Source organism: Lissotriton helveticus, chromosome 6 (genome assembly GCF_964261635.1).
Source record: "Lissotriton helveticus chromosome 6, aLisHel1.1, whole genome shotgun sequence".
In the NCBI taxonomy this organism is placed as follows: domain Eukaryota; kingdom Metazoa; phylum Chordata; class Amphibia; order Caudata; family Salamandridae; genus Lissotriton; species Lissotriton helveticus.
Window position 1 is genome coordinate 617,056,212 of NC_136067.1, and position 27,198 is coordinate 617,083,409.

At 45.2% G+C, this 27,198-nt stretch overlaps 1 protein-coding gene across 8 annotated transcripts in view; it reads left to right on the plus strand.

The window, feature by feature from the left end:
• MYO6 (myosin VI) overlaps positions 1-27,198 on the plus strand; it is a 909,629-nt gene that overhangs the window by 851,675 nt on the left and 30,756 nt on the right. For 4 of the 8 annotated variants that reach the window (XM_078648084.1, XM_078648086.1, XM_078648087.1 and 1 more), the window contains 3 exons: positions 12,332-12,435; positions 13,334-13,465; positions 26,919-26,945. In XM_078648084.1, coding sequence (XP_078504210.1) covers positions 12,332-12,435; positions 13,334-13,465; positions 26,919-26,945 — 263 coding nt within the window. The remainder of the gene's footprint in view (positions 1-12,331; positions 12,436-13,333; positions 13,466-26,918; positions 26,946-27,198) is intronic. The other 4 variants (XM_078648085.1, XM_078648088.1, XM_078648089.1 and 1 more) reach the window with 1 other exon arrangement.

Here is a 27,198-nt window from a genome sequence, read left to right on the forward strand (position 1 = left end):
ATATTGGTCATGCACACATAACATATGATGGATGAGGCGTAGGGACACAGAACATGGCAAAAGTTACTTTTCCACATTCCCTCCTTGTCACTACGTTTCCATCAGGAAACATCAATTTTCATGATACCATCTATCATTTCATACAGTACCATTTGCTCGTCTCGAATTGTCTTGGAACGGGATTTAGAACGGGGCTTGGGACTAGGAATACAAGAGGTAGCACACATGCTGCAAATCGCAGGGCCACATTGTATACAGAGGCAGCAGCTAAATATGATCGCTACTGCAATACCTAGAAAGGACAGGACTTTCCATCCCCATGCGGAAATTACATTCCAGAACCAACCGGACCATGTCCAGGTGCCTGGATCTCGGTGTAACAGATGGGCAATTTTATGGAGTCTGGTTATAGCTGAATAAACAGACGGCGCGTTATTTGGAATAAAAATGCAACAACTGGATCCGAGGACTCTACAGGCCCCGCCCCTATCGGCCAGTATGACGTCAAGGACGAGACGATTCTGTAAAACGACAATTCTCATAAAGGATTGCTCTTCAGTTAAGTTACCTAGAGCGGAGGCAGTCTCATCTACTACTGCTTCAAGGGTTCTTGTTAACCTACGAATGAGTTTACTATTTACAACTGTACCTAAATAAGGGAAAACACCTTTATCTATATCAATGAATTGCTCTGCGGCGGTTTCAGTAAAATCGACAATCGGGAGATTTCTCTTGTGTCTAGTGTGTACTAAGAAAGAATTCCTATGATAGTCAGGTGGGGCTAGAAAAACAGGTGGCAGTAGGAAAGCAATGTAACAGGTTCCCTCCCAATCGAGGGGCAGACGGACATATGCAGTTTGACCACAAATAAAATAAGAATGACGTGAAGCTTTGAAAATAGATTTCCCACCGTCACTATACTGGATAACAGTAGTACATTCACTATGACCTATATGTACAGAACCATAACTACGGACACATAATTCGCCTTTGACTGGTAGTACTGAAATAGCGGGTGAGTCTGGAGTAGTATCAGACTGAACATTCAGAACCATGAAATTCGACGAATAATTACCTAAATTATATACTTCATTTTCTAAATCTGAACCTGTTCTGTGGGGGAGACCTTGCTTGTCTGGGAAACATGTACTGTTAAGAAAAGACATATCTGTTGAGGATGACGTTAACGTGGACCATGCTCCACACGAACCATTGTGTGAGAATGGATAAGGAAAGAGTGGCAGAACTCCCTTCGGTGTCTGGAAAGGGGGGAGTCGACCACACACCCAACAATTAGTGGCATTGCTGGTCTGGTGTGAGTAATGTAACATACGGATAAATGTGTTATTACGCATAGCGAGGCGGTATGAATATTCGTGAGGAGGCAGATCACTAAACGTGTGCTCTACTGTAGCATGAGCAGACATATTTACATGAGGAACTGGAAAACACAGATAGAAAGCATAGCTAGTGCAGGAAGTCATGATGCTGATGAATAATATGAAACTCAGAAAAACGATACATTTGATTGAGCTTTGACTGACTCTCTCACTATGGGGGTCTATTTTATACATGTCAGAAACAGTCTAACCGTTTCACCTAGGGGAGGACTTATACAATCAAACTGGCTGACTTATTAGACCTGAGCTTTAACTTATACTCCTGTTGCGGAGTTTTCTCTAACAAGGGAGGGGTTGTAATAATGTCTTGTGCGGGACAGTCCTTTAAAACAATGTTCTGGCAATCCTTCGAATCCTGGGAAATGTTCTTGGAAATGTTTTTGAAGACTGATTTCGGTCCTTTGAAAAGTTTTACATGAGAAAGGTGGACCCACCCCTTCCTGCCTTCCAACTTGACGGCAGTTCGGGTGGTCAAGAGGACCTGACGTGGCTCCTTCCAACGTGGTTCCAGCGGACTTGATCTGTCAAAATTTCGGACCATTACAAGGGAGCCTGGAACGATCTCGTGCGGTGCCACCTCGGTATTGTCTGGAAATGCGGCGGCAACCTGTGAACGACATGAGTTGAGGGCAGACATCAAGGAAGCTAGGTAATCTGTCAGCATATTACATGAAACATCGGTAATACTTCGGGGTCTAGGAGTACCCCACATGTTAGGGGGGCGGCCGAATACGACCTCGTACGGGGACAGACCTGATCTGGAATGTGCGACCATGCGCATATAAAACAAAGCGACTGGCAGAGCTACTAGCCAGTCTACACCTTTGTCTTTACAGACTTTTGCAATACGGATTTTCAGAGTCTGATTATGCCTTTCGACTAGTCCAGCTGCTTCTGGATGGCGTACACAATGGAACTTCCACTGGTACCCTAACAAAAGGGAAACATGTTTCATGAGTTCAGATGAGAATGGCTGGCCGTTTTCAGAATATACGACTCTAGGGAGTCCATATCTAGGGAAGAATTCACGAACCAACTGCTTGGCAGTGGTCGCGGCTGTGTAATCTGGGACTGGATATGCTTCTGTCCATCTGGACAAAGCGCATACAACTACAAGGACATACTTGAAACCTCGACATCGCTCCATTTGAATATAATCCATCTGGAGGACCTCAAAAGGGTGGTCAGGGGGCTGGAAACCACCTTGTTCCACCGGGACACTTTTACCTGGATTAAACTGACAACATATCATACAGGTACGGACTTTCTGCTTGGCTGCAGCTCGTAAATGTTTGTTGAACCAAATGTTCTGGATACTGTCTAACATAGCTTTTTCTCCTAAATGTGCTGGACTATGTGCGGTATTGATAAAGACTTGGACCATAGAATCGGGGAGAAACCATGTGGCTCTACCCTTCGTTAACCATCCTTGATCTGTCTGGACCCCTCCTTGTACAGACCATTTCTTAATTTCATCGGGAGTAGCATGTGACTGGATATCTATGACATCTTGAGTAGGGTCCTTAACTGTCATGCATGTAGTCAGATCTGGAATATGTGTCTTGTTAACTGGAATGTCTGGAGTCTGTGCTGTAAGCTTGGCTGTGCGGTCTGCTAAATCATTACCTTGGGAAATAATGTCTGTAACTTTCGTATGTGCTTTGCACTTCATGATAGCAATAGATGTCGGTAAATGTATGGCATCTAACAGGGCTTGAATAAGGAGACCATGCTGAATCTTGGTTCCATGAGAAGTCATAAAACCTCTCTCCTGCCAGAGCACTCCGAAGTCGTGTACAACTCCGAATGCGTAACGTGAATCTGTGTAAACATTAACTTTCAGGTTCTTGGCATGTATACAGGCTTGTGTCAGAGCGACTAGCTCTGCTGCTTGAGCGGACAGGGTATCAATACGGTGTGTTTCAATAACTTCAGTGTCAGTAGTCACTGCATACGCGGCGACTAGTTCTCCTGTACTAGTTCTCATACATGAACCATCCACATAAAGTGTCAGGTCAGGATCTGGTAACGGAATATCTGTCAGGTCTTGTCTTGGCTTTGTCGTAATGTTAACTACTTCCACACAGTCATGTGTGTCTGGATTTGAACTAACTGATGGTAACAGTGTAGCAGGATTCAGGACGTTGCAGCGTCTAATTTCTATGTGTGGCTGGAACAGTGTCAATTCATAACCTGTTAAACGTGCAATTGTCAAGTGCTGAGTTTGTGTTCGGTTTAAAAGAACTTCTACTGAATGTGGGACTTGTACTGTCAGGGAGTGTCCTAAAACTATGGAATCACTTTGTCTGATAGCTAGTGCTGTGGCTGCAACTGACTTGAGGCACGCAGGCAACGCCTGGGCGACTGGATCTAATGTGCTCGAAAAATAAGCACAGGGCTTGTATTGTCCTGCTTGATCTTGTGTGAGAACAGACAATGCTGTACCTTCGCGTTCAGTAACAAAAAGTGTAAAAGGCTTACTGTAGTTCGGTGTAGCTAGAACTGGAGCTTGACATAGGGCTTTCTTTAACTCGTTGAAACTAAGTGTATGGTCAGATGTCCAAGGGAGGACAGTCGATACGGCTGCCTCCTGTGTCGTTAACTGTATCAGTGGCTTGGCTAGAAATGCATACTGGGGAATCCATTGTCTACAATAAGAAGTAAGGCCGATAAAGGCACGTACCTCCTTCTGGGTTCTGGGCTGGGGAAGACTCGCTATTAACTGGATACGGTCGGGTGTCAACTGCCTACCCCTCTTGGACAGCAAGTGTCCTAAGTATACCACTTGCTGGACACAGAATTGAAGCTTCGAAGGTGACACCTTGTGCCCCATCTCGGCAAGGAAATACAAAACTGTAAGTGATGCACGCTCGCAGTCACGTTCAGAACGGGCTGTGATCAGTAGATCATCGACATACTGGAGCAGGGCAGTGTCAGTTGGCATGTGAATGTTGTCTAGTTGTCTCTTGAGTGCTTGACTGTAAATACTAGGGCTTTCTGTGAAACCTTGAGGAGCGCGTGTAAACATATAGCTCCTTCCATTTAAACAAAATCCGAAAAGAAACTGGCTGTCTGGATGAATTGGAACACTAAAAAATGCATTCTTGAGGTCAATAACAGTGAAAAACATGGCTTCGGAATCAATGGCTGTTAACAGGGAAGAAATGTCTGGGACAACTGGGTACTGAGGAATAATACATTTATTAAGCTCTCGTAAATCAATCACTAATCGATATACTGGGGGTGCATTTGGATCAGTACGTTTCATGACTGGAATGATCGGAGAATTACATACATTGGAGTCAGTTTCTACAACTACTCCTTGAGCCATGAGCTCGTCAATAATTTTGGATAAGGCTGCTACAGCCTCAGGTGGCAATCTGTACTGTCTGATTCGTGGTAACACTACACCTGGTTTGAGAGTCACACGATAGGGTGTGATTTGCATGTAACCTACATCAGTTGGACCTTGCGCCCATAAATGCTGTGGAACATTAGACAATCTTGAATCAAAATCTCGTAATACATAGTGACCCTTAAAGTCACGTAGGAACAATCGTATTCCCTCTGGGGAACAGCAAATAACTGCACCTAACTCTTTCAGTGTCTTAATACCTAATAGATTTTCTGGACATGACTTAGTAAGTAACAGATCAGTAGTACGGGACAATGGACCTACTTCTAGAGTGACTGGCTTAGATATCTCATTAACGATGGGTTTTCCTGAAAATCCAAGGGAAACATTTCTCGAGCCTGAGAGCGGAGCCCCTGGAACTTCGGCGTGACTAATTGTGGTCCTACTTGCCCCTGTATCGATCAAAAACTTTCTGTCTTTCCCTAATACTTGACTATGAACATAGGGACCTTCTTGGTCGACAGGTATCTCGATGAGAGGCAAGCCTACCTCCCTCTCTAGGCTGTTTCATGAATATGACTGGTACTCTGGATACTCGGACTGTGCATACTGGTACATCTGTGATGTAACGTGCTGTGTTGCAGCAATAGGCTGCGGTACTGTAACTGTCTGTGGTGCATTCTGTGACTGAGGAGTCTGTGAAACTTGTTCTTGTCTTGGCGGACGTGGTCTTTCTTTAGTCTTACCAGTAGCTATGTTATGTTTCAGAACTGCACACTCGTTTATAAAATGACCTGGCTGTTTACAATAATTGCAGTTCCCTTTAACGGGAGCCGCAGGATGACTGGCTTGATTCGGACCCCTCTTCTGACTGTCTTGAGGAATAGATTGTGCAACTAGCACTTTCATTTTTGTGTCTTTCATACGTTTTCTTTCGTGTTCTTGCTCTTCTCTGATTCTATTCTGGTGATACTGGAGCATCTGGAGCATCTGGGACGGACTATTTGCTTGCCAGGTGCTTTCGACTTTCAGAACTCGGTTTTTAATTTGTGGACTTGAATTCTCGACTAATTTGGTAACGAAAAGATGAGGGTATGACTCACTACTTGTCTTGAGACCACTGTTAATACTGAAACATTTCTCAAATCTAGAATAAAAATCACTAATGTCTTCATCTTGTTTCTGTTTACAGGCTGAGATTGCATCCCAGTCTTCTTTCCTAGTTGTCAATAATCTGGGTAAAACTTGAATCAATAATTCTGGTAATTCTTTACATTTATCTCCAAGACCGGTACCTGGTACTCGTGCCTTGTCTTCAGCTTCTAGAGCTGTCCAATCGATCTTTTTCTCTCCCACCTCCCATTCTTTTTCCTTTAATTTTTCATACACCCCTGCGGGTAACAGGACCTTTAACATTTTAATGATATCTGGGTAAGTGTATTCTCCCATACGGAGCATGTCTTTTAATTCTCTATGGAACCCCGCTGGATCTTTGTCATGACAGGGAATTAATTTCTTCATTTCAAGAAGTTCCATCTTGGATATCGGAGTGTATACAAACACTCGTTGCATTACGCCACCCGCCCCTTGGACTGGGTGGACTTCTCGTAGCGGATTCTGTCTGTCTATGTAGAATGGTTTACTTTCTGGGGGTGAGACATGAACAAAATGCGGGTTCAGGAACGTTCTATACTTGTGACGCTGTTCTAGAATGACACTAATTAAATCGGTACCTAGACCTCTCCATCTGTACTGGAGTAACTCGTTCAGGATATCATGTAACGGGCCTGGATCAGAATGTTGACCCTCATACAGGGTAATGAGGTGCTGGATCATATACATACCCACCAGTCGTTGCTCGGCTGGGGGCAGTTTCAGAAACATTTGTGCCACTATTTCGTCTGGAAAAGTGGTAGAATCAGTAATCCATCGGACTGCTGATCGGGCTAGTTCTTGTTCATGCATAGTACTTAATTCGCTATAACCGACTCGTGATTTCAGAATGTGATCGGTAGCTTGAAATACTTGTTCTAGAGAACCTTGTTCTGGTGCTGGATGAAAAATAGACTTGGGTTCTAGGCGTAAATGGCGATCTGGAAATCTAGATTTTCCTACATACGCTATTCTGGCGGGATTCTCGTTCTCTTCCTCTTCAGGATCAGAGATACTTTCTTTCTCGCTTACTTGTGCTGCTTTACGTTGTTCGTGTAACCTTATTATTTCTTTACGAATTTTCTTGTACATACTCTCCATGGCACTGACGGTCTTGTGCTTACCCTCGGCTATATTATCACTCCACCTTGTCAGGATTCTCATTTCGGCGGGATCTTTAGACGGGTAATCTTGTTCTCTTATTAGACAATTGATCAGGAACTTTAATATCATGAGCTGAATCTCGGCTTTCCTTTGAGACATAATCTCGCCAATACTTTCTGGATCATCCCCTGTACGGATGAAACGATATATTCTGTCTAGATCTTCTTTCATATTCGGCAAGGTGACTAGATACTCGGTCACTCTCCTTACACGTAAAGAATATAAAACCATAGTATATTCGCCTGGAACTGGATCATAGACACATTCGTTAAGGGCTTGCCTGATTTCTGTGACAGACTTATTACTTTTAGGAGTACGCTGTGATGCTTGAGCATGTAATTCGAGTGCTGATAAACGCTTGTGTGGCGGCGGGGTTTGAGGAGTAGCTCCTCCTGCGGCCCCTAGACTGGAGTCGTCTACTGAGGCTCTACGTCCTGGCAGAATGGAAAATGGAACTGTAGGCTGGACCGGGGGTACCGTAACAGGTACTCCGGTGTCTGGAAGAGCGGGAAGTGCCTGATTTACAGGGACTAGCGGAGCGCGAACAGGATTTGCATATTCTGGGACTGTGTCGTCCAGATAGGACGAAATAAAAATATCAGCTGCGGTCGGTTTGTGACGTAGCTTGGTCGGAATTAATGGTGGCGGGAAATTACTGGGTGCCTCTGGGGTCGCTTTTGGCACTCCTTCGGCAAGAAGAGGATACATACCCTTAATGAGGGCATGCCTCTGTCTGTCTGACTGTTCGGCTTTGACTTGTTCACCTATCTCGATTAATTCTCTTTCTTGAGCTCGTTCTTGGGATTCTCTACTTAACTCTGACTTTCTGACTTCCTTTTCCGTTCTTCTATGAGCTTCCTTGCGCCATAACTCGATGGCATCTTTCTGTGACCGTCTGGCTTTCTTTTTCCATAATGCTTCTTCTACTCGCATGATACATTCGGCATCCCATGTACCCGATACGGGCCATCTATACTTTTCTTCTAACTGTTTGGTATACTCTACCCATAAATCTAGATACAATATGGCGCTTATGCCATGTTTCTGATACATAAAATGACCTGGACTGTCCCTAGGCGGAACAGGAACTGCTGCTTCCAGCAGACCCTTTCTAGTTTTTAACTGACGTAACTTGGAAAAGAGCGGCATTCTAAACTTGAATCGGAACACAATACAATACACGAAAAACAATAACAATTGGGGAAACAATTCAGGCATACCACGACGTTGAAAATACATAAAACAACATTATAAATAACAGTTCGAACAGAATACTACCTGAAAATACTGAAAACAGAAACAGAACAGAATTCTCGAGAACGGAACAGACTAGAGTTACTGGATGCACTGCTGTAACAGTACGGAACATATCGGTCCCATAAAGGAACGCATCAAGACCCGTATCCACCTAGGTGAACACTTCGTTTGTGGGCTTGGGTACCACCAACCCACGGACCAGAGTCAATTTAGACTGACCCTGTCTAGACACTACCCCAGCAATGGTACTCACCGGGCAGCACGGAACGGAAGGCCTCGGACGGGACTGGACTACGACGACGAACTTCGGACTTCGGACTTCAGTTACGGGTGGGCCTCCGGATACCTCGGACCTTGGACTCTCGGCTTGGGCTCTGGTCGGGACTCGCCGCGTTCCTCCACCGTCTCGTTCGGATGCTGGACCGCCTCCTCCGTCTCCTCCGTGGGCCTGAGGGATACTTGGAGCAGAAATATCTGCCAGTGCACGGTATGGTTCCGTCACGACTGCAGAGGGTCAGGGGGTCGGCGTGGCTTCACCGACGCGTGGGGAAAGGGCAAGTCCCTATTCGGGCGCCATTATGTGGTAAATAAATAAATAATACCCTATTTTTGGATGAATGAATGAATAACAGATAGCTCAATAAATAAGAGTCAAGATTCGAGGTAGTAGGAGTTTCTGCAGGTTTATTACAGCATAAGGACAGGATCAGGACAACCTGCATGGGAACAGGACAATAAGGCCTGGCAGCTGCCGGGGCTGGGTCTGGGATGAGCGCGCTAACATTTAATAACAAAACATTGACTTATATACATAGCGCAAACACATAGCATTACATTGCAGTAGGCGTAACAGTGGGTGGAGCAGAAGGCGTGACGCGTAGCAGTCGCGAGAGATAACAGAAATAAGAGATGTAACTGGGAGTTTACTTAGACATGTGATGCAAAACGTAACAGAATATGTCATGAATGGGCGGAAACATTGGAGGGGGCTACCTAAGGAGCCGGGACCTCTAACCTGATGGTGCGCGAAAACTGGCAATGACGTGTTACTAGGAGAAGCTGGGGGCTACGAACTCTGTGCTAGGAGCAGAGACTAGAGTCTGGAGGGTCGGAGCGACATGTACCTAAACCCTATCTGATATCTAATGTTTAGGGAACATGTTGATATAAACTAGAAGTCATGAGGGGAGAGGCTAACCTGATTTCTAAGACTGGACCATGCATTATTCTACATGTAGTGCGTGAAGAAGAATACTAAATGACCATTAAATACAGTATTTCTCTAACATGGAGACGAGAAGGCTAGACAATGACGGAAACTATTGATGCAGTTCAGTAGCTTAGGAATGCAGAAGGAGGACTGAACTGATAACTGGAATCATAACATACTTTTGGCAGACTCAGAGGTAGAGCCAAGCTGCACCGGGCACTGCGAGGCAGGGAGTAAGTGAAGGGTCGAGGATACAGGTGGGGGCTGTATCGCTCCTCAGCGAGGCTTTCAGGAGACAGGAGCTGAATCTGTGGTCCGGGCCCTTTTGAGGCCTGGAAACGGAGACTTTATAATTGAATAACGTGCACACTGAGAAACGTGGCAACATAACTTTACATAGGCCTGATATTCGTAGTATTCACGAGGACTGGAAACTAACATACTAGAGGTGGACACAACTGTAATTGCGTCATTAATCGGACATGGGGAATAACATATGCATATTGGTCATGCACACATAACATATGATGGATGAGGCGTAGGGACACAGAACATGGCAAAAGTTACTTTTCCACACCCTTAAGACTGCATTCCTGGTTGCCATCACCTCTGCCAGGAGAGTGAGTGAGCTCCAGGCTCTATCTTCTAAGCCTCCTTTCCTTTCTGTCCATCCGGACAAAGTTGTTTTAAAAAATCGTCCTTCTTTCCTGCCCAAGGTGGTAACGGCCTTTCACATTGGGCAGTCCATCACCTTGCCCACCTTCTTTCCACCTTCGCATCCTTTGAAGGAGGAAGAGAGGCTCCACTGTCTGGACCCAAAACGTGCGCTCTCCTTCTACCTTGATCGCACACGCCAGTTCCGGGTGGACGACCAGCTCTTTGTTGGTTACGTGGGCGCGAAGAAGGGACGTGCGGTGCACAAACAAATCATCTCTCGGTGGGTCGTGTTGTGCATCAGGGTCTGTTACTCCTTAGCTAGAACGGAGCCCCCTGTTGGGCTGAGGGCCCATTCCACTCGGGCCACGGCGGCTACTACTGCCCTGGGTTGGGGAGTCCCTTTGCAGGACATCTGTCAGGCAGCTACGTGGGCCTCGCTGCAAACGTTCACTAGACACTACTGCCTGGACAGCCAAGTCCGGAGATATGGCTTCTTCGGCCATTCCGTTCTCCAGGACTTTCTGGTGTGATCTTAGTTCGTAGATCAACCACCGGGGCTGGTATTGCTGGGGTATCTATTCTAAGGTAAGAAATCTAACACTAACCTGTTTCTTTCAGATGCACAAGTTACTTACCTTCGGTAACAATATATCTGTAAGAAACAGTAGTTAGTGTTAGATTCCTTACCGTCCCACCCATTCTCCCCGTTCTGTGAACTGATATCTAGGGTTAAGAACATCCCTTTCAGGGTCCTAGTTTCATCGCACCAGTGTCGGTCTCTGGCATGGCTCTGCGTTCCTGGCGCGGAAAGCTATGTACAAGAGCAGACATCAGCACGCGAGGGCGGCGTCTAAGTATTCCGACGTCGGCCCGGCGATCACGACGCCGAGCTGCAGACGCCTACCGAAGCGCAGGGGTACTGCTACGCAAACCTTTCCGGATCCAGTCTGACGCCTGGGGATATTCTAAGGTAAGGAATTTAATACTAACTACTGTTTCTTACAGATATATCGTTACCGAAGGTAAGTAACTTGTGCAACGCAACTAGTGCTCACGTAAAGCGCTCTGATACCTTCGGGTCAAGTTCGCGCTACATAAAACTCCAGGAAAAAAATCATGAAAGACTTGTATTTTTTTCTTTGCAAGTAGATTATTGGTCATATATTATGAAAGTTGATCTACTGAGAAGGCAGAAAATAGAAAAATGAAGGGAGTGAAGTGCTAATATTATGGAAGGTGTGTCAAATTATATAAGTGCGTCATTTAAAATGTTGCCAATTTCCTTTTGAAATTGCACTAGAAATGCACAGTTTGGAATGATTTTGTTGGATTCTTAGACATGAGCCCACTTCAGAACTGCCTATAAAACCTATGATTGCTTTCCTTTTTCTTTGAAGAAGTGGGTTGTAAAACACATTGTTCGATCTCATTTTTCCCAGAATATTTTCCTAGGCAATAACTACTCCATGACCTGTTTGTTCAGGCTGGCCTAGCTTATTATAGTTTATAGCTTGTTACATTATGGCCACAGTATTACCCACACCTCTTGAACTATTGCCCATCTTGCTCACCCTCCATTTGTGAGGGGATGAAGCCCTATCAGTTTATTTTCATTTGGTAAAAAAAATAAAAATAAGCCAGAAATGTCTACAAGTTCTACTAGTGGCTAATTACATTGTTTACTCCTGAGCTGAATGCCTATGTCTCTGGTTCCCTCAATTGCTACAATGAAAAGTAGAAATTCTCATTAAAAACCTGTTAAGGTTTAAATTTAATTTTGTGAGCTTTGTGAAGTTCATATGTAAATCAAGGTTGCTGCTAAGTGTATCTGTCTGTTGTACTTTGCTGACAAGTAAACCTGGTGACGAGTAAGTTCATTTGAGAATGTATTCCTTGAATGATCAATTTGTAGCTAAAATAGGCAGACTTGAGGGAGTAAGACCACTACAGCAATTGTTTGGTTGAGAGTACCCTTTGCACTTTGTATTATTGCCATGTATTATACCAGTGCCAATCTAAAACATTTCTGGCTGCAAAAAGAAAGACTCCATGGTTGTGTTAATATATTTTTTAATTGTTAGTTAATAAAATGTGTTTCTAACTATGATACTTTAATTTTTCAACAATTAACTGTAGGGGTGCCCATGTTCAAGCTACCAAGACGGTTTCAGTCACAAAGAAGCACGACTTGAGCAAGTGGAAATATGCAGAACTACGTGATGCAATCAATACTTCATGCGGTAAGTTATGATTTGACATTCGAAGTGACCAACATGATTATTCATAAGTCTTTTAGCTTTGAAAGCCAGTTACTCCTGGCAGTCTTCAAAGTGTTTATTTAAGATGATCTGATGTTTTAAGCCATGTACTTTTCCATTCCTTGTGATATTATGTAACATAGTTCAGGTTTTAGTTAATGTTCAATTAGCAAAATCTTTTCATACGATTCTCTCGTCTGTTTTCAAAATCTAAACAGTACAGCTGTGAACTTTGTGTGCCTTGGACTAAGATAACTTAATCCAATATATTAAGAAGCCTCTGTATTTGACACCGACTTGAATGGTAAAGCTGAAAAATGTACGTTTTTGGCTTCCCATTGCTGTAGAGTTGATAGTGCTCCTTAAAAAGATCATTATTACATATTTGCGCCATCTGGTTCTTCACCGATGAGCTTCCAGAAACGAAGAGACAGTGCTAAAAATTTGAAGGGATATGGCTCCATTTTATTTGACCATTGATAGTGATTGTTACTGTAAGATAGTTATCACTTTCAAGATTGTCTTGTGTTCATCAGGTTAAAGAAATATCTAAGATTGTGATCTGTCCAGTAAATAGTAACGCTAACATTAATAGAAGTTCTCCTTCGGTCATACTTTTTGAAGATCTATCCAAGTTCTTCAAGAAAAAATCACTACAGGGTTTCAAACGTTTCAATGCGTAGGTACTGTACCTTTTTTGTTCGCAGTCCTGTGTCTCTTGATACTTCAAGCCCCAGTACTATCTTTTCAGGATAGAACCTAACAGCTTTGATCAAAACGCATTGTGAAGAATGTCAGGGTGATATTTCTAAGTCCTTAAAATCCGACTGCGATGATGTTATAACTGTTGTATTTCACTTACTCCTGCTTTATTCACCAGATCTTGAGTTGCTTGCAGCATGCAGAGAGGAATTCCACAGGCGTCTGAAGGTCTATCATGCATGGAAATCCAGGAACAAGAAACGCAACACAGAGACAGAGCAACGCGCACCTAAATCTGTTACTGATTATGGTAAGAGCCAGAGGTTGCATTGATAAAGAAAGGATACCTTTCTTTTGAAACTAACCAACATTGTCTTCCTCAGCAGTGACTAAAAGTCAAGCTTGTCGTGTATTTAGCATATGAATGTAGTACAACGTCATTTTCATAATGCCTCAAGCAAACCTCTTACAATATTAAAACAAGCATTAGAAATGCAATCAGGCTCGGATTTATTTGAGTTTGAGCTAATGGCATTGTAAATGCCAATGTATTGTTGCTATGTGTTATGGAGTGTGTTCATGTGGTGTGTACTGCTAGGGATCTCCTTGTGAATGTGCCAATATTGCACCACTTGCCTGTGATGTCCTTCTTATGTGTGAGAAGCTTGCACCTCTGCTGCCTGTGGTCTCCTTGTGAGTGTAAGAAGCTTGCACTGCTGCTGCCTGTGATGTCGTTCTTGTGAGTGGGTGAAGATTGCACCTCAGCTGGCTGTGGTCTCCTTGTGAGTGTATGCACTGTCATTGCTAGCCTGTAGATATGCACTATCATCGCTAGCCTGTAGATATGCATTGGCTTCACTAGCCTGTAGGTATGCACCGTCATCGCTAGCCTGTAGATATGCACTGTCATCGCTAGCCTGTAGATATGCGCTGTCATTGCTATCCTGTAGATATGCGCTGTCGTAGCTAGCCTGTAGATATGCATTATCATCGCTAGCTTGTAGGTATGCACTGTCATCGCTAGCCTGTAGATATGCTTTGTCATCGCTAGCCTGTAGATATGCACTGTCATCACTAGCCTGTAGATATGCATTGGCTTCACTAGCCTGTAGATATGCACCGTCATCGCTAGCCTGTAGATATGCACTGTCATCGCTAACCTGTAGATATGCATTGGCTTCACTAGGCTGTAGTTATGCTCTGTCATCGCTAGCCTGTAGATATGCTCTGTCATCGCTAGCGTGTAGATATGCACTGTCATCGCTAGCCTGTAGATATGCACTGTCGTCGCTAGCCTGTAGATATGCGCTGTCGTTGCTATCCTGTAGATATGCGCTGTCGTTGCTATCCTGTAGATATGCGCTGTCGTTGCTAGCCTGTAGATATGCATTGGCTTCACTAGCCTGTAGATATGCACTGTCATCTGCACTCTGCACCGGCACTATGCACCGCCACTCTGCACCGCCACTCTGCACCGCCACTCTGCACCGCCACTCTGCACCGCCACTCTGCACCGCCACCCTGCACCGCCACCCTGCACCGCCACTCTGCACCACCGCACTGCCACTCTGCACTGCCACTCTGCACCGCCACTCTGCACCGCCACTCTGCACCGCCACTCTGCACCGCCACTCTGCACCGCCACTCTGCACTCTGCACCGCCACTCTGCACCGCCACTCTGCACCGCCACTCTGCACCGCCACTCTGCACCGCCACTCTGCACCACTGCACCGCCACTCTGCACTGCCACTCTGCACTGCCACTCTGCACTGCCACTCTGCACTGCCACTCTGCACTGCCACTCTGCACCGCCACTCTGCACTCTGCACCGCCACTCTGCACTCTGCACCGCCACTCTGCACCGCCACTCTGCACCGCCACTCTGCACCGCCACTCTGCACCGCCACTCTGCACCGCCACTCTGCACCGCCACTCTGCACCACCGCACTGCCACTCTGCACCGCCACTCTGCACCACCGCACTGCCACTCTGCACCGCCACTCTGCACCTCTGCACCGCCACTCTGCACCTCTGCACCGCCACTCTGCACCGCCACTCTGCACCGCCACTCTGCACCGCCACTCTGCACCGCCACTCTGCACCGCCACTCTGCACTCTGCACCGCCACCCTGCACCGCCACTCTGCACCGCCACCCTGCACCGCCACTCTGCACCGCCACTCTGCACCGCCACCCTGCACCGCCACTCTGCACCGCCACTCTGCACCGCCACTCTGCACCGCCACTCTGCACCGCACCGCCACTCTGCACTGCCACTCTGCACCACCGCACCGCCACTCTGCACCGCCACTCTGCACCGCCACTCTGCACCGCCACTCTGCACCGCCGCACTGCCACTCTGCACCACCACTCTGCACTGCACCGCCACTCTGCACCGCCACTCTGCACCGCCACTCTGCACCGCCACTCTGCACTCTGCACCGCCACTCTGCACCGCCACTCTGCACCGCCACTCTGCACCGCCACTCTGCACCGCCACACCGCCACTCTACACCGCCACTCTGCACCGCCACTCTGCACCGCCACTCTGCACTCTGCACCGCCACTCTGCACCGCCACTCTGCACCGCCACTCTGCACCGCCACTCTGCACCGCCACTCTGCACCACTGCACCGCCACTCTGCACCGCCACTCTGCACCACCGCACCGCCACTCTGCACTGCCACTCTGCACCACCGCACCGCCACTCTGCACCGCCACTCTGCACCGCCACTCTGCACCACCGCACCGCCACTCTGCACCGCCACTCTGCACCGCCACTCTGCACCACCGCACTGCCACTCTGCACCACCGCACCGCCACTCTGCACCGCCACCCTGCACTGCCACTCTGCACCACCGCACCGCCACTCTGCACCGCCACTCTGCACCGCCACTCTGCACCGCCACTCTGCACCGCCACTCTGCACCGCCACTCTGCACTCTGCACCGCCACTCTGCACTCTGCACCGCCACTCTGCACCGCCACTCTTCACCGCCACTCTGCACCGCCACTCTGCACCGCCGCTCTGCACCGCCGCTCTGCACTGCCACTCTGCACCGCCACTCTGCACCGCCGCACTGCACCGCCGCACTGCACCGCCACTCTGCACCCCCACTCTGCACCCCCACTCTGCACCCCCACTCTGCACCCCCACTCTGCACCCCCACTCTGCACCCCCACTCTGCACCCCCACTCTGCACCGCCACTCTGCACCGCCACTCTGCACTCTGCACTGCCACTCTGCACCACTGCACTGCCACTCTGCACCACTGCACCGCCACTCTGCACTGCACCGCCACTCTGCACCGCCACTCTGCACCGCCACTCTGCACCGCCACTCTGCACTCTGCACCGCCACTCTGCACCACCTCACTGCCACTCTGCACTGCCACTCTGCACCACCGCACTGTCACTCTGCACCGCCACTCTGCACCGCCACTCTGCACCGCCACTCTGCACCGCCACTCTGCACCACCACTCTGCACCACCACTCTGCACCACCACTCTGCACCACCACTCTGCACCACCACTCTGCACTCTGCACCGCCACTATGCACTAGATGGTATCGGATATTGCTTGTTTCACCTTTGGTCAGAAATCTATAATTTTTTTCCCTTCTGGCTCTTTTTTGTTGTTGTTTTTGTTTTGTTTTCAAACCAGTACTGTGGGAGTTTGAAATGCGCAAACTTTTCCCCATTGCCAGCTTACATGTGACAGTTTCCTGCAAGGTCCTACTATTCTCGTCTCACACATCGAATCCTTTTGTACCTGGTTTCCACTGTTGCATTCAAAACAAAATATTAGAGCGATTATCTTTGCTGTAAAATTGGTTTCTGTAATACTGCATATGATCATACAGTTGTCCATGGAATCTCCAATTGACAGATGACCAAGTAGTTGAGGCACTAGGTGCCATCAAGTGTGATTTAAAGCGCGGGGCATGCCTTATGATCTATGTGCTCTCTTGAAGGCGTTTATATTGCTATTCAGGCTTGCAATGTAACTTAGAAAATCGATTTTAAAATGTGACTTTGAGAAAATGTAACACTGGTCTACGGCACCCGATTGATTAGTCTTTGCAGCATCTTAGGGTCTTCTATGCACTGCATGTATGTCATACTGAAAACATCACTCCATGCGAATAAATCTGACCTGAATTGTATGTTTACATCCGTTCTCTTATATGTGCTGGATTGCTTAGTGTGTTCTGCTGTTGAAGGAACACTTGTGCTTTTTTATGCTAATGTAGTGAGGGCGCGCGCAGTCCAGTGTCTGTCAGGAGCGGCTCTGGGAAACGAACATACACGGGAACTTAAATGTTAAAAGCGGCACCATCTGGATTGCATTACACGGCCACTCTGACAGCTCCTAATTAAGATTAATCACTCAGCCGTGCTCGTTCGCGCACACAATATGCCACATCGGCCACGCGTAAATTACTTATAGCCTATCAGGTCAACGCTACAAAAAAAACAGAACAGCGAAGACGAATCACTAGGCAGATGCCATAAAAATCTAAGGAATGTGCCTGGCAAGAGCCCTTTCTCAATTCCTTCTTCTTTTGATAGCATAAGATCTCGGGAAGCTCCGCCTCCCCACTTCGTGGAGGCGGAGGCCCGAGCCCTAAAGATGTACCACTTGTTACGGCACTGCTTGAAACAACATATATTCTAAAATTGTTATTGCCAAATCGTTGGAGAAACCAGCTGGTCTAAGGCTGCTTTCATTTCTTAAAGCGATGGAAGTGAAAGAGAGCATTGTAGGTATTTCATCAGGGAGGTACATAGTAAAGAATAACTACATAGCTTCCATATATCTCGTTCCTTTGTTCCATATGTTTTGTTCCATATGTTTTGTTCCATTGTTTAACGATTCAAAGATGCCAGACTAGTGTGTAACCTATTGGACACATTTTCAGCAGTGATATAAAAATGTTATGCTGTCTAAGAGGCCACAGCACTAACTATGGCAGCCAGCAGCAGTTTAAATGCAGTGGGTTTTCTGGTCACTGACATGACTTAGAAATGACGTGCCTTGCTTAATCTTGCCATTTTTTTACCCTTCGATCACGAAAAAGAACCTTGCTTCTTCTTTAGTCAGACATTTCTCTTTTGCAGCAAGCAAACATATTCAGAATCACTGATGGAGGAAACGAAGTATGGTCGAGGAGGGCACTGCATTTTACGTTTTCATTGTCAAATTTGAGGGGGCGCGCGGTAAGCATAGTGGTTTCCCCATCCGTTAGCTAGGGTGTGGGGGATTCAGAAGAAAGCACGAATGTTCAGGAGAGAACCAACAGGTTAGACTGGATGTCAAAGATACCTCCATTTAGTGACTCAGATTTTTATCATAAAGAACTTGATTGGAAGCAACAGAAACAACCAGGTTTTTCAGACACCTATTTGAAATGTCTGGTGTTGTCTAAGATGCTATATGAACCTGGAATGAGATAACCAAATCCAGATTTGTTAGAGTCTCAGAAATTGTAGTAGATTACTTGGTTAATGGGAAATTACAGTCGTTTTGTGTTTTTGGCTCTTTCCCATTTGCAACATTTTGGTCCCATGCCACTTTAGGTGTAGGACAGGAAGTTACTTCATTGTTAAAATAGAGCGCTGAGTGCCTTTTACTCTGCACCCAGGCGTGCAGCAAAAATTGGTCACACTCTCGATATGTGCACTTCTGCACTTTTTCTTTTTTCTGCCTTATGGTGTGGATCAAACCTGCTTCATTCAGTGACTTCCTATGCTGTACCCTGGCCCTGATTTTCTCTGTGACTATTTATCTAGTTTCTCACCATCCCATCTCTCTCTTTATTTTGAAATCTTAGTTTACTTATTCAGTCACACTATGTCTTTAAGATACCCATGCTACACCACCCACCATTTATTACATCTGACCTGCATACCCTCCGCATCTCTTGTTTGTTGAACAGGCATCTGATGAATGCTTGCAAATTTCTCTTGTATAGCCTGACTTGCATGCAGAAGGAGGGTCCAACTGTCTTACCATAGTTGTTTGATTTAATAGCCAGGAAAAGGAATTGGGAGGTGACTACAGGCCTTCAGGCGTTGTTCAAAGAACCATTCCACCAGCAAGGTAGAGAGGCACATTACCTAGTAACCGTTCTGTTTCCAGGTTGCCCTCTGTGGCTTTATGCAAGTGGCTCTAATTATCCCTGGAAAGGTGAATACCCCATGCTTCCCCAGTACTAGATGACAAGGTAGTATGTTTAGCTGGATCCAGTAGTTTAGGTCCATGGAAGAGGTGTCAAGTGTGGAGTGGTGTGGCTCACTGGTTAGAGGCGGCAGACTCGGGAGCAGAAGTCGGCCCGGGACCAGGGTTCAATTCCCGACGCGGCAGGGTCGTGCACCAGGGTCAGCGGACTCGACAATTCTCACCTCGGTGCCTACTCTAACCTGGGGTCCCACTCGGCAACTCTGGGCATTAGCTTGCCTAATCTCCACAACGGCCCCATCAACGCCGGGGATGCCTGGCTCCACCTTGGGGATTCCCAGTAGGGACCCTCCCACAGGGAAAGCCAGGACGGGTTCCCCAGAGGTATACAGCGCCGAGACGCCCCTTTGCTGGGGCAGCTGTGCGCTTTACAAGTATACGACATTTAACATTTATTTAACATTTAAGTGCCCAGATGAGGAGTTGACTTTATAGATCAAATCATCTCTTGCTACAGAAACTCCGTTGAACTGGTAGGAAAAGTCCAATTTCAGTGGGCACAAGGACACCAAACCAATTTTGCCACCAGCAAATAGATGGCAGCTTTTCCTGTAGGTGCCCTCTAATATAAACCTTGTCTATAAAGGCACACTCATTATCAAACTCATTTTGCGGTTGATCGTCATTCCCTTTTGGTGCAGGGATCATTTTTGAAGAGGAAATCTATTGGGTTAGTGACTAGCAATTCTATCAAGACGTTCAGAAGATCTGCCTCCCTCAGTAGACAGAGCCAGACTTCATTACAAAGCAGCAAAGGCTATCAGAGGCACCCACTAAAGCCCTATCTGCCTGTCAGGGCAGCCAATAGCAGCATACTTGTTGGAAAGTCAATCTGACCCTGGTTGGTTACTAAACTAAGGAGTGCATGCTGCCCCACTATGCTCCCTGTTTATCTAAATCTTAGAGGGACTGCCTTTGCACCAGATTACTTGGTGCAGTTCCATGACAAGGTCTCCTAGCTTTTCGGGGGCGGAAACCTACATGGTGGACAAGTTGGACTCATCAGATCAGTTTGATGATGAGCAGTAGGTTTTGGAGCATCTGACCTCCCTTCTGATCAGAGCGCAGGCTTTGCTTAGATTTTGTCCTTCATCTTTAGTATTGTCTCCTTCTCAAGGTCATGGAGACTGTCACATCTCTTTTGCTCAGCTTCTGCAGAACATGGTGTTGATATGTTATCTCTTAATGATGGGAAAGAGCCTGCAAACTGGGAGAATTGATATCTGCGTACTGTAACACAAATACATTCTTAATTAACGTTCACTCTCCCTTTGCCTGGAGTAACATTTCATTATTGTCCCAAGTTGTGCAAAACTGTACTTCTGATACCTTGTGCACATCCTTCATGGTTTTTGGTTGGCCACTTCGGTCAAAATGTTTTGCCGTCTTATTTACCTCAGCCACGTAAACTGCCAGTCGTCTAAAGCACAACAGCTTCTCTGTTTCTCCTCTAAAACTACTACTGGGTGAGCTTCCCACAGCTGCTTGCCACACTTCATAAATACATATCCAGACTTAATAATTTGGTATAAAGTATTGGCCACCTACAGTTTATGACTTTTTAAGTGTTAGATGTCTGGTGCACCTTTTGTTACTACATGTAGAATGTTTCAGAGGCTTATTTCGATCTCGTCCTCATGCTATTACTAGGTGTTTGGTGTATCACTCCACCGGCGAGGGAGTGCTTTCTTTGCAGTGCATTGCTATTAGTAGGAGCATCACATTTTTGGCAAGAAACTATTCGGCTTCTTTTCCTTTTACACCCAACACACAGCCTATTTGAAGTAGAGTCTAAAAAGCATTTTAAATGCACTACAGATTTATCAAGTCCCACTCTTAAAAAACATATTTTTGTTGTGTATAAAATAAAGACAAAAAATCCAACACTATTTAATTTAAAAATGAGATCTCACTAGCAATACAGTGGGCATAGATTTCTTCATCAAACTCTAAGTAGATATTATGTTTATTTTCCTGTCCTAGCATTTAATTTAGAAAGGAGCTCTCTGAGATGAGGTAGTTGTCAGAATTATTATGGCTTCAACAAAACCTTTCAGATGGTTTTCAATGTGTTTCATGATTTCTAAATTTTTCACTAAAGCGATATGTTACATTGTTGTTGGTAGTAACGTATTGTTACGTTCCTCACTCCTGGTCATGCTAGTATACATTTCAGTGCCACCAAAGAAAATAGTTTTCTCAGTGATGCATTAGAAATTTGGACTTATTCCTTTATATCAGTTCATTGGTTTGCTGTCCGGTTTTAGTTATGTAAGGCTTCGTTTTACCCGTGCTGTTGCATTAAATGCTCACAAAACCTTCAATTATTTTCAGTTAGCGCCATTGTGATATTTCTAGGTCTTTCAGGAGACTGCTAGTCTTTGGGGAGGCGTGAAGCCTTTGCTGCCTTGAAAGATATTTAATTTTTCAGCCCCTTCTTTCCTTGTCTGAAGCTGAAAACTAATCTTGTATAATGGATTTTTGGCAAAGGCCTCTGGAGTGGCTACACAATTTGAGGTTTTGCTCTGTAATTATCGCTTTTGCAGAGTGTGCCTTCAAATCTATGTTTGCTGACATAAAGGGCACCGTTTGTATTCTTTGTCTCATTGAGATATCCTGTGACCGTTTTTAATAGAATTTCAAAGAAATTCATATGTAAGCTTTTCTGTTCTGTAAATGGCTACATTACGATTTCAAATGAGATTACATGATTATTGTAATTCATTATTGTGTAGTGGGTTAAGGCACTGCCTGTGTGGTTTAAATGCCTTTAGGGGAACCAACACATATATTCTTGGGCTAGTTTGTTTGCTGTCCAGTACCAATAGTGAATTTAATCTATTATTATTTAGCGATTGGAATTCCTTTAGGGATAAAAAAAAGTCCTCAAATAAAAGCATGCTTTATCTCTTATTCCCCACAGTATTAATCTGAGTTATGTGGTTTTCAAATGGACCATAGTAATATATTTTTGTTAAGCACTGGAAAAGCCAATAAGAGTGGCTTGGTGAGCTGACTCATGCAAACATGACAAATGTTGTTTTCTATGCCATAGCACATTAACACAAGACCTACTGGGTTTGCCAATGCATGTTTTACATTTTGTGGATTGTTTGATCATTTATGTATGAAGGATATACCTCCCTAATATCTTACGTAGGTATTACCACACTATTGGGATACCCAAGCAGCGTATTGACCTACTGTGACTATTGCCCTGTTTGGAGTATAGAACTGGAACCCTACAGTTAGTAGGTTGTACTTCCTGAGGCATGCTTCAGATAATGCCTGAATGGGAACCTCCTGGTCTGTGGGAAATATGACAGTAGAATTCGTTGTTTATAGAGATGGATTGTCAGGACTGGAGTACATTTTATTGTTAGGTGCATGCATATAGTATATATCACCTTAATTATCTCCTATTGGTTAAATAAGGTGTTATTAGTACCCATTTTAAAATATAATAGTTTAAAATTTCCATCTAATCAGTAAAATCTGTTCACATTTACTATACCCACACCCACAGACAATTGTAGTTAAATAACATATGTAGTATTTCATTACTACACAAATCTATAAAGCACTCTGAAATATGTCTAAAGGAAAAGTGCTGTTGCAAAACCTTTTTTTCAAGCATAATTTCTAGTCAAAGATCCATAGCAAATGTATTTGGTAGTATATAACCAGTGACAGAAGGAAATATTTTCTGTGTATGAGCGAGTTTACATAACAAAATGTTCATAATATGTTGGGCACAGTAGTTTGGCCGAGAGACGGAGCAGTTCCTGCATTGGTGGCCAAGATGTCCCAACCTGCTTTCTACTGAAAACTAAGTAAAACCATTCAATAAGGAGAAGAATTACCTTTATTGCCACTTAATAAAAGTTTGTTAATGCGAACAGTAATTCAGCATCATTAATGGCCGGTACGGTAACGCCAGTGGTTGGGAAAACCATGCCATTACAATTTCGAGCCTAAGTGTATAAGAATAGTTGGTCAGGTTAGATTTACTGCATCAAGTTTATCTGTTTATTGCTGATTCTTGATCACATTTATTGTGTGGATGTTTTGGCTTCTTTGAGCTACCTTAGTCCCTGGAGGATACTGTCCAGGCCCTTGGGTATACTGAGGTACTCTTAGTCCCTATTACCCCTTGCCTTCAATTACTGGGCCCACTGGAGATTGTGAGCAATTTATAATAAGACCCATCGAGTGTCCGCATTCCTGTATGTGAATATATTTCAAACCTTCCCATCTGAACCCATGGGAACTATTAAAACACTCCATGGCCATTGCACTGCTTGCATATGGCTATTGTTAAGATATCTTTTGTCAGATTTATTTAGGACCAAAAATGAAAGCTGCTTGAGTAGCTTTTATACTTATGCCTCCTCTTCCTGCGGTATAGATAATCAATCAGGACTCTACAGCCATCTCTGTCCTGGGCTTTTCTTTCAATCTGACTCCAGATGTACCCCATCTCCTTGCAGTCAGCCTCGAGGTCTCAGCGCCAGGAGTTTCTTGGTCTTCCTCTTTTCCTTTTCCCTTGAGGGTTCCAGGTCAGAGGGTTCCTTGTGGAGTATGTAGACTTGCAAGGGATATCACCCATCCATCCCCTGCATTTTTTCATGATTTTAGCAGGAAGTTGAGAAGTCTGCCTCCATAGGTCATTGTTGCTGATGGTGCTTGGCCAGTGGATTTGGAGGATTTTCCTCAGACGGGTGTTGATGAAGGTCTGGACTTTGTTGATGGTGGTCACTGTTGTCCTCCAAGTTTCTGCTCCATAAAGAAGGACTGATTTTATGTTGGTGTTAAAAAGCCTGCCCATGGTTTGTAGCTCCAGATCTTCTTTAGCTGAATCAAGGCAGCCCCTGCTTTGCCGATTCTTGCCCTGGCGTCGATGTTTGTGCCATCCTGCTTGGCTATGACACTGCCCAGATAGGTGAAGGCATCAACCTCTTCTAGTGCATTGCCTGCCTGAGTGACTGCCGTTGTGCTGGCTGTGTTAGTCTTCAGGACCTTGGTTTTTCCCCTGTGGATGTGGAGGCCAAGTTGTGCTGATGTGGCAGACACATTGTTGTTGTTCTCTTGCATCTCATGCATCTGCAGGTGGGTATGGGATAGAAGGGTCTGCAAAGTCCACATTGTCGAGCTGCGTCCAACGTGTCCACTGGGTCCCATTTCTTTTCTTTGCTGTGGATTTCTTCATGGTCCAGTCTGTGGCCAGCAGGAAGATAAAAGGCGAAAGCAAAGAACCTTGGTGGACGCCAATCTCACTTGGAAGTGAGTTGTCCTTCATGTACTATCTTGTAGGCCATTCACTTAAAAGAGTTCCTGATGATTCTATCACGTCTATCTGGCACACTGTAGTGGCGGAGGAGTTTACAAAAGGTCTCTCTGTCCATGCTTTGGCTCAGGTTGATAGAAGAGTTATCCCTCGAAAGTTTGTGCAGTTACTCAGGTCACCTTTTTTGGAGAGCTTGTTAGATATCCCTTCTTCCAGTCTGAAAGGCACCATTTCCTCTTTCAAGGTCCTTCCAAACATGGGGAAGAGCAGAACATAACGTGTATTTATAAAGCATATGTTCTCCCAGAAGGGTATCTTGGCACAGAATAACAGATGTTCATTGTTACCCAACTCAGTGGTACACATTGTATCACCCTCTGAAGGATGAAAGGCCTGAGTGGACCCACCGGGATTTGAACCAGTCACCATGAGGTCGAACAAAGGCCCCTACAGTGAATGCATTAGTCCACAAAGCCACCAGACCCGGCATGTCTAGTTATGTTCCAATGTCAGCCTTCAGTGTCTTTGCAGGAATGTTGTCAGGTCTCAGATAATTGTTGGCTTGCCATATTTCTTCCTTGGGTAATCTGCTTCAGTTGATTGGCAAGTCCTTGCCAGCTGACTGTATTTCTGGCGGAGGCAGAGGCATGGGCTAGTTCATCTGTTTTTCAAAGTGCTCCACCCATCACTTCAGCTTTCTTGGATTTTGCAGAGAGTCTCTTGGAGATCCATTATTTATGCTGGTGTTTCTTGGAATCCAGTACCACCTGGAAGTTTGATGTCATTGATTCTTTGATCTTCTCCCACTGACTTTCTACTGGCTCTCTGTCATCCTCTAGTTCATACAAGACTTGAAACTTGTTACTGAGGGTGACTGAGTATTAACTCGGTTTCTGTGCATCTATGAGGGGAGTGGTGTTATATTGCTGGCGTTTGTTTGCCGATTCCATCCATGCTTTCTCCAGTTATAGCTTTAGCCTGGCCAATACAAAATAATTGCCTGACACCATGTCTGCTCCTCTCATGACTCACATTCTGCAAGGACCACTGGAACTTTTTGGCAATGCAAACATGGTTGATCTAATTCTCTGTTGAATGGCCTGGTTACACGTGCATTGCCTTGTATATTCTTTTGTGTGGAAATAAACTACTGCCTTTCAGCAAACTGTTGACGGCACAGAGATCTTCAAGCCTTTCACCATTCTTGTTCATGTTGCCAAGGCCATGGTTGCCCATGAATTCTTCATACCCACTGTTGTCGCTTCTAATGTTGGTATTGAGGTTCCCAATCAGTATGGTGATGTCTCTCTCAAGGCATTTTCTCCTGGCCGGCCTGAAGTCTATTGTATTTCCTCTTCTTTGCAGTCATTTGTAGGTGCATAGAACTGGATAAAGCTCATGTTGATCCTCTTTATCTTTGTGAATAAAGTTGCTGTGATGATTTTGGAACTAAGGGCTTCCCATCCAATCACAGCTGTTTGCTGCTGACGTTAACTACTGTGCTCCCTCCTGAATGTGTGGGTCATTCTCTTCCATAGGTCCAAAATACAGCAGCTTTCCTTCTGGAGCCAGTCGTTTCTGTCCAGACTGTGTCCATCGGTTCTCGCTGATGCCAAGCAGGGCAAGGTCACATTTTCTCATCTCTGCTGCCACGTGGGCTGTCTTGCCTACGGTCTTCACATTCCATGTCCCAATGGGTAGTGTCTTGGTGGAAAACAGGTGGATCGGCTTTGTGGCTTCCAGGGATCTCTGACTTTCACAAGGCATCATAGCTCTCCGTGAAGAAGAAGCCTCTCTCCCCAAGGTCAGGTTGTTATTTGGCCTTCTGGTCAGTGTTCCTGTTGCTAGGATTTGCTTACATATGGGAGTAGCTAGTCCCATGCATAACCCTCCTCCTGTTGCATCTGGCCATGGGACCGACCATGGTGGAGTTATACTTGAGGTGTATAAAAGTATAAGCGTAAGTCTGCACTACCTGGGACTCCAGAGCCAGTGAATTAGATATGAATGAAATGTTAAAATTATAACTGCATCCCCTGGGACTGCATAGCCAGTGAAGTAGGTATGAATTAAATGTTAAAATTATAAATAACTATTGATTGTGAAGTTGAAATTGTACACCAGGGAAAAAGGAATGCTATTCTGAATTCTGTAACAAGCTAACCTGCACAAGCACATCAGGTAAACATTTTAAAAGCATTGATGTCCACCTTTAATTAAATTATCTGTTTCCAGATTTTGCACCATTTATGAACAACACACGTAAGTCTGGTGCTGGTGAATGGGACCAATGAAGAGAGGAAGAACTAATGTGCTTTGTAATGCTTGTACTAATTGACCAATATTTTGCTACCGTTATACTATACATGTAACTGGGGATACAAACCTTACTCTGACATAGATTTTATAAAAGTGTATTGGGTGTTATATTTCTTTAGCTGCTAAAAATTCCAATTCAAAACAGTTCTGTGTGCATTAATGTAATAGGAAATGCCAGAAGCATGTCCTAAATCAG